The sequence below is a fragment of the Desmodus rotundus genome, chromosome 13 (genome assembly GCF_022682495.2).
Source record: "Desmodus rotundus isolate HL8 chromosome 13, HLdesRot8A.1, whole genome shotgun sequence".
Lineage (NCBI taxonomy): Eukaryota > Metazoa > Chordata > Mammalia > Chiroptera > Phyllostomidae > Desmodus > Desmodus rotundus.
Genome location: NC_071399.1, coordinates 50,771,730 through 50,786,113, shown reverse-complemented (window position 1 = coordinate 50,786,113; position 14,384 = coordinate 50,771,730). Strand labels below are relative to the sequence as shown.

Here is a 14,384-nt window from a genome sequence, read left to right as displayed (position 1 = left end):
TTACCAACTTATACTCATATCAATAGTATATTAGAATTCAGGTGCTCCACATCTTACCAATTGTAATATTGAGAATCTGACAGGATAAATATGGGACTACATTGTGTTTAAATTATCAATCCCTTATTGATAATGAGATTACTTATATTTTCCATTGTTTTTTGGATATCCTTATTTTTAAAAAAATTGATACCATTTACTCAGTGTTCTGCTGGCTCTCTGGCATTTTATTATCTCTAAATAATACATATATATGTTACACATACATTCTCTAAAAATGGGTCTTGTCTTCTTTATTGTTATGGTGCATTTCAATAATTGAGAAATTTATGATACAAAGTGATATTTAATTATGCAGTTTGTGTGTTTGTCTTTTAAAGGAAATAACTCTCTGACACAAATGATTAAGTTTGTCTCCTATATTGTCTTCGGTCCTCCTAGAAGTATGCTATGAGGTATAAATCCAATTTTATTTTAACATTTTCTTGAGTTTTCTTTATTTATATGGCTAACCTATTTTGTTTGCATCCTATTTGATGGGTTATCTCTTGATAATTTTTTTATGTTTCACTAATCATTTTTCTGTATCTATTCCACTTATATACTTTCTTACTATGTATAGTTTTTGTTTTTGTTTTTTAATTTTTATTGTTACAGAGGGCCCAGAGACATATGAAAAGATGCTCAGCATCACTAGCCACCAGAGAGATGCAAAATAAAACCACAATGAGGTACCTTCTCACACCAGTCAGAGTGGCCAACATAAACAAATCCACAAACAAATGTTGCAGAGGATGCAGAGAAAAGGGAACCCTAGTGCACTGTTGGTGGGAATGCAGACTGGTGCGGCCACTGTGGAAAACAGTATGGAATTTCCTCAGAAAACTAAAAATATGTATAGTTTTATAATAAATTTTTATGTCTAGAAGGGTAAAAAATACTTATTTAGATTACTAGTAAAATGTAAGATAAAATGATGGTATTTCATAAAGAGAATGTTTTATAAACATAAGGGCTTTAATTTTCAAATTCTTCAGATGCTTTTTAATTGTATCAAATTAATCACATGCAAGTTAAAGATGTGACTTTTTAATTTCCAAATTAATGTCTTACGGGTTAAAACTATTTCTTTGCCCTTAGCAACATATTCTTTTCCATTTTCATTTCCATTCATCTAAACAATAATGGCTATAGGAGTCTACTAATGGTATTCAAATATATTCTCATTTTTAATTTTTCATATAATTTTTTAATTGGACTCAATAACTACAAATGTGAAGGGGTAATAGTAATGACTTCCATTGTCTTACCCTATTTTGAGGAGCTTCTGATGTCTGTCTTGAAATGGTCATCATTTTTGATTCAATAGCCTGTTTTCTAGCCATTAATCAGTCACCAGGTTGTTGGTAGAATGAGACCTTGTAGAATTTTTGGCCAGATTTAAATATGAGTGATTGCTTGCTTTGTCTAAGTATATTCATATTTGAATATCTTTGAATGGGAAAGTTATCTCTAATTATCTATTAATGATTTGGACTTATCCTATCCTTTATATAGTTCTTTATTGTTCCTAGCTGTTTGGAGGATTGAGAGTTAACTGTAGAAAGTCTGAATATAGTATAAGTTTAAGAAACGATCCCATCAAGCACTGAAATCCAGGTAACTAAGACTTACCTCTATTTCTTTTCTTAATTTTTCATGTGTCTTATTTTCTACCTGAAGAAAACAAGTATTTTCGATGATAGATTTTTTTATAGTTGTAATTTCATCCTTTAGCTTTGTAATGTCTTCCTGTATGTTTATAAAATTTAAAATATAAAGTCAAACAATGAACAATAAATATAAATCCAAGATTTTCAGTGTTTTTATAATTTAAGAAGACTAGTCATGATATTTAATTTTGATAAATAGAATTAGAATATTACTCTACAGGTACAAATAATTTAAAAAACCTATTATGTATTATCCAAACAAACCATAGATTTAAAAATTTAGAACTAAAATCCAAATGAAAATAAGACATAAAGGATAGTGGCATCATGGTAATTGTCTCTAGCAAGACATAATAAATATTTTAAGTTTGTCTCTTCCACTCTCTTCAAAGAATAGTAAAAGAAATAGATGTGTAAACTGCAATTATTAATTCATATTGTTTGCATAACAGTATTAAGCATTCTAAATTGACTAGTCTTGGTCTGAATCCAATCACTGAGAAACTAGGGTTTCAATATTTCTGTGAGTCACACTTTCTGCAACAAATGGATTAACTGTTCACCATGATTTTATTTGACTATGTATTTTTATTAAACCACATGGAGGCTGGGGATGTCTTCTTTACACACTTGCACATCTGGCACAGTTGTTACATAACTCATGCACTTATTCAAGTTTTTTAAAGTAATGAAAATATTAGTTTCTGCATCTAGTTAGAGCAGCCATGATATTTTATTAAGTTAATGATAAATTTATCACTTAATAAATGTAAATTTAAAAAGAATAGAAAAATGTTTAATAAGTAATATTTCAAACCTGTACTTGTTTCTTCCAGTTTCCTTCTGGATTCTGGAGATCTTGCCTTAGTTCCTCTTTCATTGTCTTTAGTTTTTTAACAAGATCTTGTTTTTCATGGAGTTCAGTCATAAATGACCATTTGCTTTCTTCCTCCCTCAAACTGTCCTTATGCACTTTTATTTTTGCATAGTATTCATTATATCTTATCAGGTGTTCCTCAAAATTATCTTGGGCTGCTTCTATGTCAAATTTAAGTTTTACATTTTCTGTATGTAAGAATTTGATTTGCGTTTCCAGGTTTTCACACTGAAGTTTGCTATTCTGTATGGCAGCATCTTGCCGATAAATAAGCCTTTCTGTTTCTTTAGTTTCTGCAGAAACAGATGCTATTTGTTTTTCCAGCTCATGAAGTTCATTCTGTAAAATATTTCAACATTATTATCAATTCATGGTATTCAACATGGGAGAAAAAGTCATTTTTCAATCCATTGTTCATGCAGGAAATCACAACATGAGAAAATATTTACCAGCTATAAAAAAAATGGATGTAAAATGGAAGGAAACATTCAATAACATAACAAAATTATGTTATAATTTCAGTGGGAGCCCAGTTATATATTTCTCATTTTTAATAGTTTATTTTTATTGTATTTTTCCATTACCATTTATCCCCCCCTGTGTACAAGAGTCCTTTTTCTTTTTGCCAGATCCTTCCACCCCATAACACCATCCCCCAGAGCTGTCAGCATGCTCTCTATTTATGAGTCTCTATTTTGCTCGTTCAGTTTGTTCATTAGATTCCACATGTAGGTGAGATCATATGGTATTTGTCTTTCTCTGACTGGATTATTTCACTTAGCATAATATTCTCCAGGTCCATCTATGTTGTTGCAAAGGATAAAATTTTCTTTTTTATGATATTTCTCATTTTTTACTGTTCATATAATTTTAAATATTAAAATTCTATCATTTGTCTTAACATCTTATATGTAAAAGATACTTTACAATCATTTAAATAATATATTTACATCAAAATACACACTGAAGAGAGACAACATGATAAAATGATAAAGCCCTAGGTTAAAAAATTCAAAAGACCTATGTTCTAGAGCCCTTACTGTTATTCACAAGTTGTTACCATCACACACAGCAAACTTAATTACCCTACCCAAACCTAATTTTTCTTCATTTGTAAAATGAGTATAAAAATGCTTACCTTACCTCTCTGGGCATTTGGCAGTTCTAACAAACACTTCCTTTTTAAAATCTTAAAAAGATTTTTTTCAAATACAGTTTACATTCAGTATTATTTTATATTAGTTTCAGGTGACACAATCATGTACTTTACAAAGTGTTTCCTTGATGTTTTCAGTACCCAACTGGTGCCATATATAGTTATTCCAATATTATTGACTATATTTTATATGCTGTACTTTACATCCCATGACATTTTGTAACAACATTTACATTACATTACATTTTGTAACTACCAATCTGTACTTCTCAATTTCTTGATCTTTTTTCACCTAGCCCTCCAAACTACCCCCCCACCCTGGCAATTATCAGTCTGTTCTCTGTGTCTATGAGTCTGTTTCTTGCTTCCACACTGCTACTCTTCTCTGATTCTCCCCTGATATCTCTGAGCATTCCTTTTCAGTCACAATGGTTCCTTCAAATGCAGGTCTTCCTTAGAGTGCGGTCATCATAATTTCCTCCTTTCATTATCCATACTTGAGCTACATATATGCTGATGATTCACAGAACTTAAGTAACTTTGAGTCCTACACCAAGCTGCTACTAGCCATTTCAAATTCATCATGTCCAAAAATCAAACTAATCCTCCCCTCATTTCCATCCCATTCTTCCCTGTAACAATTATGTATTGTCAGAATGGTAAAACCTCAGTGACTTAAAAAATAAGTGTTTATTGCTCATATGACTGGAAACAGCTGAAGGTGGTGAGACATTGACCTTAGTTGGATTTGCTCAAATGTCTGGAGGTTGGATGGCGTTTAGATAATTTAGTTTGGCTGACTTGGCCAGCTGGGGCGTCTTGCCTTTGCATCACATGTATCTTATCTTCTACTGGGCCAGGCCAGGCATGTTCTTCTCATGATGATATCAGATGCAGAAAAACTGAAGCCCAATATGGAAGAGGTTTTTCAAGCTTCTGTTTTAATAACATCTGCTAATATCCCAGCTGGTCACATGATGAAATTCACAGTCAAAGGTTAGATGTATGCCCATCCACTATGGGAGAGAATAACAATGATACATGGCAAACACAATGATGAAGAATGGGACCAAAATGCAAATTACCATACCCCTATTTTCACAAGTTAACTAATGGTACTATTTGCGGGGCCATACTTATGTCCCTGCTTCTCCTTATTATCTAAATCTGACTGACATTAAAACAACTCTTCAGGCCACCTTCCATCTTTTTTTTTCTATCTAGTATGGTTTTACTCTGAACACTTTTATAATTTGGGAGGGAGTTACTGCACTAAAAAGCAGACCCAGTCTATCCTTTTCCTGGCACAGACAAGAGAGGGAAGCACACTGAAAAATACAACATGCTGATGAATCTCAGTATTTATCTCCACTTCTGATATTTCAAATACCCACTTGACATTTCTGTTTCTATAACTAATAGACATATTAACTATACATGTTCAGAAAAGAACATTTAATTTACACACTCAACACATTCTTTCCCCAGTCTTCTTAATTTCAATAAACTGTACCACTTTCCACCTGAATACTCAAAAATCTAGAAGTCATTCTTGATTCTTCCCTTTACCTTACCCCCAACACCTATTTACAAGTAAATCTTGATGGTTTGGCCTCCAAAATAAAATCCCAAGTTCACTGCTGACCATTTTTTTAGCAGACCTTAGCTTCTAACCAATCTTCCTGTTTTCATTCTTCCCCCTGTACCTCAACTAAGCTCCATTAAAAATCAAATCACATGAATTATTTCCCTGATTAAGATCCTCTAATGGTTTTCCATTTCATTAATAATCAAATTCAAATTGTTACTGTGGTTTACAAGGTCATATATGCTCTAGCCTCTATCTACATTTCCACATTTCTTATATTTTTCTCCCCATCTTCCAGCCCCCTTTCCGTTTATTAAATATGCCTAGCTCCCTCCCACCTAAGGGCATTTGTACTTGTTGTCTCTACTTTAGAATTCCCTACCCCTAGCTATTACCTGTTAGTGTCTTTGTCTTTCACAATTCAGCTTTATTATTAATCCTCAGAATAGTCTACCCTGAATCAAAATATAAATTAACCACCCACACTCTTCCCCAAGTTACTCTCTACACATTATTCTATTGTATTTGTTTTTTAACATATCAATTGAATTAATTTTTGTTTATTTCTTTATTGCTTGCCTCCCCTTAGTAGAAAGTAAGCTCCATGGGTATAATGACCTTGTCTATATCTTCTTTATCACAATCTTCCCAGTGTTTAAAATAGTACCTGGCACAAAGCAGTGCTCAGTAAATATTATTACATGAGTGACTAGTGATGCAAATGGGATTGTCAGGAAAGGGACACATGCCATGCCAAACAGATCAAGCTGTTGACCCTATTGATTAATATGAGAAGTCATGGCATTTCCACTGATTTGGTCATCATTTCTTCTCTTTCCTGGACTAATGTAATTGACTGCTTACTTTTCTCCCCAGCTTGAGACAGTTCCTCCTACAATCCATTCCCCCTTCAATCTCTTCCACTAGAATTACATTCTTTGTTGTTGTTGCTGTTCTTCCCCTTCACATTTCCTCCGGCCTCTCTCTTTTTCCTTCCTTCTCTCCCTCTCTTCCTTCTTCTTCCTCTTCCTCCTTTCCCTCCCTCTCTTCCTCTCCTTTTTTATTTACAGATTTAATCAAGTATACTTGATGTAAATAAACTGAAGATATTTAAACTTTACAGTTTGATGAATTCTGACATACATTTATACTCATGAAACCATCATAATGAACATAATCCACAAAAGTTTCTTCCTGCTGCTTTACAATCCATCCTTCCCTCCTCATCTCTGTTTCCAGATAACAATTCACCTGCTTTCAGTCACTAAACATTAGCTTACATTTTTGAGAATTTAATATAAACAGAATTATACAAACTATACTTGTTAAAATCTCACTCCTTTCACTATGCGTAACTGAGATTCACCTATGTCGTTGGATATCTCAGTAGCTCTTCCTTTTTATTGCTGAGTAGTTTTCCTCATGTGAATATATCACATTTTGCCTAACCATTCATCTGATGGGCATTTGGGTTGTTTCCAGACTTCCAATGGGCATACACTTTCATTTTTCTTATGTAAACAAATACCTAGAAATTGAATAACTGGGTAATATGGTAGATATATTTTAACCTCTTAAAAAACTGTAAACTGTTATTCCAGGTGGTTATACCATTTTACATTCCAAATAACAGCATCTGAGAGTTCTGTTCTTTCATATCTGTACCAACACTTGGTATGATCAGTCTCGTTTTTTTATAATTTATTTTTATCTTATTTTTTTCATCACCATTTATTCCCCATATACCCTCTTCCACCTCCATCCACCCCCTCTCCCCTGAAATCACCACACTGTTGTCCATGTTCATGAGTTCTTTCCCACTTTCTTCTTTTTGGCTTAATCTTTCCACCCCTAGTTTCCCTTCAGAGCTGTCAGCCTGCTCTCTATCTATCAGTCTGTCTCTATTTTCTTGTTAGTGTAGTCTATTCATTAGATCCCACATATGAGTGAAATCATATGGTACTTGTCTTTCTCTGGCTTACTTCACTTAGCATGATGTTCTCCAGGTCCATTCATGCTGACACAAAGGGTAAAATTTTCTTCTTCTTTATGATCAAGTAGTATTCCATTGTGTTAATATGCCATAGCTGTTTTATCCACTCATTTACTGATGGCCACTTCCATATCTTGGCTATTATAAATAACAATGCAATGAATATAGGGGTTCATATATTCTTTTGAATTAGTGTTTTGGGTTTCTTTGGATAAATTCCCACAGGAAAGTGGAATCGCTGGGTCATAAGGCAATTCCATTTTAATTTTTTGAGGTAATTCCATACTGCTTCCCACAGTGGCTGCATGAACCTGCATTCCCACCAACAGTACACAAGGGATCCCCTTTCTCCACATCCTTTCCAATCCTTGTTGTTTGTTGATTTATTGATGATAGCCATTCTGATAGGTGTGAGGTGATATCTCATTGTGGCTTTAATTTGTATTTCTCTGATTAGTGATATTGAATGTTTTTTCATATGTCTATTGGCCATTCGTATGTCCTCTTTAGAGAAATGTCTATTCAGGTCTTTTGCCCATTTTTTAATTGGATTGTTTGGTTTTTTGGTGTTGAGATTTATAAGTTCTTTATAAATTTTTGGATATCAACCCCTTATCATATGTTTAGGAGAATATGTTTTCCCATTCAGTGGGTTTTCTTTTCATTTTGTTGATGGTTTCCTTTGTTGTATGTAGAAATACAATTAATTTTGATAATTAATCTTATATCTTATAAGCTTTCTAAACTAATTTATTATTCCTAACAGCTTTTTAAAAAATAGATTCCTTGGGATTTTCTAAAGATTAATCATGCTTGTGAGTAAAAACAGTTTTACTTCCTCCTTTCCAATCTGGATGCCTTTTATTTCCTTTCCCTGCATGACTGCACCAGCTTGAACCACCAGTACTAAAGAATACACAGAAGTGGTAAGAGCACACAATCTTGCTTTGTTCCTGATCTTATGAGAAAAACATTGTCTTTCACCATTGTAAAGTTGGCTGTAGGATTTATGTAGATGCATTTTTTTAGATGGAGGAATTTCTCTTATCCCTAATTTGCTGAGAGTTTTTATCATAAATGGCTGTTGTACTATAAGTGCTTTTTACACATTTAGAATTTCCTTCTAAAACATAAATTTAATCACTTGCTCTCTTGCTTAAAGACTATCAAAACCTTCCCATAACCTTTAAAGTAAAGCCCAAGTTTCATTACGTGGCATACATCTCTCACACTTCTAAAATACACTCTATGCTATACCACCACTGAACTACTTATAGTTTTGTGAATGTACCAATGCTATTTCAGGTCTCTGTGAATTTTCTCAGGTTATTTTTGCTGGAATACTGTGCTCCTCACCTCTCAACCCTTAAACCTGTCCCGCACACCCAATCATTAAAGTGAACTCCGACCTTTAAAACTCAACTGAAGATAACTTTCTCTGTGATCACAACTTCAGTGTTAAATTCATGCCTCTATTAGTGCACTGACACCCTACATATAATTATTTGTTTTACTTCTTTGTCTCCCTCTTCAAACAATAATGAACAACTTAAAAAGTAGACCATGTTCAGCAATATGCTTAATAGAAAGAAGGCCCTCAATATAAGTGAAATAACATCTGTGAAACTCTTTGAAGACTGAGAAGTACTGTAGAAAATTTCTTTATAGAAACTGAAGACATTATTTTTATATTATACTCTATTGTAAACATGAATTCCTTTCTAACAGTGACTAATGCAATGAAAATATGTATAAGAAATACATATTACCATTATAGTATAATTATTATCAGATCTCTGTTGATGCATTAATATATTCTTAAAGCCAATATCAAAATCCAGTCCTGCCCTGGCTGGTGTGGCTCAATGGACTGAGTGCCAGCCTGCGAACCAAAGTGTTGCTGGTTCAATCCCCAGTCAGGACACATGCCTGGGTTACAGGCCAGGTCCCCAGTAGGGGGTACACAAGAGGCAATCACACAGTGATGTTTCCGTCCCTCTCTTTATCCCACCCTTCCCCTCCATCTAAAAATAAATAAAACCTTAAAAAAAAAAAAGAAAAACTCAGTCCTATACTGTCCACTGGGGCTCCAGCAAGGATACCTTACATAATATTTTCAAGTATTGATTCATTAATGATCATGAAAAACTTATAGACAGTTCCTATTATTACCTCCATTTAAAAAATGAAAAGACAGAAGCATGGAGAAATTAAATCACAGAGCTGGAAGTAGTAAATCTTGTCTTTCAAGCTAGGTAAGTCAGCTGTAAAACCTCTTCTTTTCATTTCTATGATATATTTAATAAAAAACCTTTACAAACCACATAGTAAATGTACTGTTTCAATTTTGCTTTTTAAAGCTATATTAATATATTATGCTAAATATATATTAACATATTAAGCTATATTAACATATTATTCATATATATATTATGCTATGTGCAAAAACCAAATATGGCTTCCAGATCCCCTATAGTGGAATTATAAATATATTATGAAATGTAAGAAACACAGAAATGTTCCTTACCTATTTGAAATGTACACTGACAGCTAGTAATTCACAAGCTATAGCTTTTAAAATACTGGCTTAAAAACTTAACCTTCCCTAAATTTCAGCATTGTAGGAAAACCTATCAAATAGAAGTGACTTTAAAATAATTCTGTGTGACACATTGGGTATTATATGCTCATACCACAGTTGCAATGACATTATTGATTATTTGTATATTGGGTGTGTAGAATGTTCCACAAAACTGGAGTACTCATATGGATTTCACTCAGGGATAGCAGAATAATTAAGAAAGAGGTAAATATAAAAATATGGGTATTAAATTGAGTCCCAAAATTAAATACCCTCAATAACTTTCTTATTACCAATTAAATCTAATTTTGAAGAAAATACTCATTTAGAAGACAGTATAAAAATAAGTTACCTGTAAATGATACAGTATTTTTTTGTGTTTTTCTATTTCTGATGTTTGTGATTGTTGTTGCTTTGCAACTTGTTCTACAGCATCAGTTAATGAAGATGTGTCTTGTTTAGCCAGAGCTAGAGAAAGGAATAACATACATAATAAAAATTTAAAAGCAAACAAGTCATGTTTCTTTACTCAGTCATAAAAAATGTGACATTTTTTCATAAATAAATTTAGGGTTGGTAATTTTCCCTTTCTGGCTATAAACAAAACCAAATCAAATGCCATAATACTAGAGAATTCAAAATAGCATACTGCAATGTTAATACCTGTTTTGTTATGAAACAGTATAAATATTTTGACTATACCAATTGTTTTTATCCAGACCACCAGCACATATACTATAACAATACTACCACCATAACAACAATATAGCAATTATAATTGATGAATTTTCATTACAGACCTGCATTTTCAGGTTGTTATGCCTTTTCTAAACATTGAATAAGTTTCTTCCTGGAGAAATTTAGCAGCTTCCCAATATTCTAATTTTCTTATTTATTTTTTATTATTTCTAGTATTTTATTTATTTTCTAATTTATAATTTTAACACAATTATCCTATCATGTACTTTTTTTGTTACTGATTATCTTTTCATTATTTATTTCTAAAGATTGCTTTGTCACCTTCTTCAGGAGCTTGTTGATTCTTCCTTTCTTTGTTGCCTGACATTCTTCTGTGCCTTTTCCCCCTTATTATTTCACCTTCTTTACTCCTACAAAATAATCAGTGTTGATAATATTTCAGTTTTCATTTTTCTTTTCATACACCCTGGTGATCCCAAAAGAAAATTAATCGCCAAATACCTCATAGGAATGGCAATGACATTTCATCATTAGTTTCAAGACTTAAATTACAGTAGTTAAGTAAAAGAGTTTTGGAGGAAAGTAGAACTGTATTTGAATCTTGGTTCTCCTGCTTTTTAGCTGTTATAATCTTGAGCAAGTTTCTTAACTTCTTTGTTCACCAGTGTACTCATTTGTAAAACCTCACAGGACTATTGTAATAATTAAAGTAATATATATAACACAGTTGGCACAGTAACTGACATACTTAATGAGTAATTAATTACTATGGATTAGTAGCTGGTAATTCCACTACTGCAATGAAATGGATTCTAAAACTATAGCCAGAATCAGGCAGAAACAGTACCAAATTGGATTAGCAATTTCTGCCTTGGGTATAGGTTGTAGAAAATACAGCCCTCCTGTCAGTGCTATTCTGGCCTGAGTAAGCCCTATGCAACTTTAAAATCATATGTTAACCTCTACTATATCTAGGAGTAACTGATAAGATGAAGGGGTAGATATTTTTCTCCTTTCAAAGATGGAGAAAGAGTTTCTTCCTCTACCAACACAGCAATTGAAAGCTAAATTGGCATAGTTAAAGACAATAGTATTTTTAGGAACAAGAGTATGTGAATTTTCTTGTCCATTCCTATGCATAAGAGATCATATAAATTTGCGTGATTAATAAAAAAAATTTAATGTTGTTAAATACTTCTCAAATTGTCACCTCCTATTTAACATTTGAACATATGAATTTTTTAGATTTAAATGACATTCTTTAAAAAAATCTTAGTCAAATTTTATAGAACTTCTGAATATTTCCAATCATAAAAAAGTCACAATAAACTTTGCATGCCAAAACAAGTGAAATATTACCATAACAGTAAGGCATGTATAAGGAAGCTTCTATAATGAAATCTACAAAACCACTAAATATCTTTCCTAAAGATTCGTAAGTATATGCAAAATACTTATATACTAGTTACATGTGTTTCCCAAAAACAAAACCGTAAAAGGCTGAAACCTGATATATAAGCAAAAAGAAAAGAACAACAAAGTTAAATTGTTTCCTAAGGCAGGAGACTCAAATCTATCCAGAAATATATTACCAAAAGAAAGAAATCTTGAGAACTTTACTCAGCACAGGGTCATAACCACCCCTGAAAATTTATGATTCTTTCTCATTTCTTCATGTCCCTTCCTTCCTCCAAATCTCACTTCAAATTTGCCTCCTTTATGATGTCTTCCCTGATACTGAGCCCATTCATTCTGTTCATGCCATTAACCTATGACCTTTCTGCTTAACATACAAACTACCTCAGATTAATGCTAATAAATCCAAATCTCATTTTTCTCTCTAGCTTTTTTGTATGAGTTTTATGATTATGATTCTATCCTTAATTCTACCTAATGATCTTGAAAATGAATATTTATACTTTCAGTTAGTTCTCTCAGTTGATTACAATGGTAAACAATTAGACTTCCAGTCACGATGGCAGTGTAAGTAAATGTAGTGCTCACCTCCTCCAACCACCATGTTAAATTTACATCTAAACTACAGTACAACTATCATTCAGAACCACCTGAAATCTAGCTGAATGGAAGTCCCACAACTAGGGATTTAAAGAAGCAGCACAGCAAGACTGGAAAAAGGGGCAGAGATGCAGAATGAGTTGGTCCCACAACCACATGAGGTAGATTAAAATTGGGAGGGATATTTTGGCTGTGGAGGACCCCCTGAGGAGTGAGGGACCCCAGCTGTACACCATGCCCCCCAGCCCCATCCTCCAGCCTGAGGTTCCAGTGGCAGGAAGATAAGTCTCCATAATTTCTGGCTGTAAATACCAGTGGGGATTGAGGCTGAGGCAGGCAGAGAGCTTCTAGAGTCTCAGACAGTTCCTCTTAAAAGGGCTCATACATGGACTTACTTGGACGCACTCCTTCCGAGATCCAATGCTGGGGCAGCAGCTTGAAAGGCACCAGGGACATATGGGGAGAAATTGAACTGTCTGGCATCAGGGTGAGAGCTGGGAGGCAGCTTCTGTCAGACAGAAGTACCAGCAGAAGCCCTTTTTCCTTTACTGAGTCCTTCTGCTGTCCACAGAGCCAGACAGGTAGGCACCGTATCTGAGTTTGCATCAGCTAGGCTCACACTACTCTCCTCACCATGGTGGTTTCCTGAGATCCCACCTAACCCAACCTAAAGGCCCTCCTAAACTGTTTCTAGTAGCTTTTCCGCATGAATGGTCTGTCTTGGCTTATGCTTCAAAATTCCCTAAAATCTCTCAAACAAGTAGCATCTGGCCTCAGTGCACCTCACAATAAATGGCCCCATGGCCAGCATTAGTACCAACAAGCCTTGATTCACACAGTGTGGCCTTGCCTGGGTACCTCCAAGCTTCCATCTGCAGGTTGCTTTGTAGCTCATGCCAAGTGGCCCCAGAGAGAATATAGGTGGCAGCTGACCTTGGCCTGCAAAACCCTGGGGACCCCAGAGTCAGTGCTCCCAGCAGACAGCTTCAGATCACATTGAAGCACCACCCAATCACCTCCAGAAGTGACATTCAAGAAGTGGACTCAGCAGGCACCAGAGCCCTGTCCTGCTCTGTGGGATGGGCCCTTGCACTGCTGATCCTCCACAGTGGTCAGAGGTCAGTAGTCAGTGGTCACAGCCAGTCCTTGCAGCTAATCCAGCCTTGGGGTAAATCCTTCCCATTGATATGCCAACAGCAATCAAAGCTCAGCTACAACGGGAAGGTATACACAGCTCACATGGCGGGGGTAGTGCACCTGGAATGCCCAACTGGGGTGATCGTGAAGGCTGTGCCATTGGCCCTTCAGAACATTTACAATAGTAGGCTACTCTACCAAGCCCAGGAGATGTAGCAGCTCTACCAAATAAACACAGGGAGGTGGCCAAAATGAGGAGGCAAAGAAAGATGAAAATAAAAGAACAGAACAAAACTCCAGAAAAAGAACTAAACAAAACAGAGATAAGCAATGTACTAGATGCAAAGTTCAAAACAGATTATAAGGATGCTCAATGAACTTAGTGAGATCTTCAACAACATAAAAAAGGACATGAAAACCATAAAAAAGAACCAGTCAGAAATGTAGAATATACTAACTGAAATGAAGAATAATTTACAGTGAATCAACAGTACAGTAGATGAAATTAAGAGTCAAGTCAGTGATTTGAAATATAAGGAAGCAAAAAATATCTAATTAGAGCAGCAAAAAAGAAGAAAGAATCCCCCCAAAATGAGGATAATGTAAAGGAGCCTCTGGGACAACT

General features: G+C 34.4%; 1 protein-coding gene across 11 annotated transcripts in view; it reads right to left on the bottom strand.

Annotated features, from left to right (window-relative positions):
* The window catches only part of CCDC122 (coiled-coil domain containing 122), a 49,697-nt gene that overhangs the window by 12,485 nt on the left and 22,828 nt on the right, over positions 1-14,384 (bottom strand). For 5 of the 11 annotated variants that reach the window (XM_045202297.2, XM_024569462.3, XM_045202285.2 and 2 more), the window contains 4 exons: positions 10,928-11,016; positions 10,260-10,375; positions 2,530-2,928; positions 1,675-1,791 (listed from right to left, as the gene is read on the bottom strand). In XM_045202297.2, the coding sequence (XP_045058232.2) occupies positions 1,675-1,791; positions 2,530-2,928; positions 10,260-10,375; positions 10,928-10,973 (678 nt within the window). In that variant the 5' untranslated portion in view covers positions 10,974-11,016. Of the gene's footprint in view, positions 1-1,674; positions 1,792-2,529; positions 2,929-10,259; positions 10,376-10,927; positions 13,131-14,384 lie in introns of all 11 variants that reach the window. The other 6 variants (XM_053916325.1, XM_053916326.1, XM_053916324.1 and 3 more) reach the window with 3 other exon arrangements.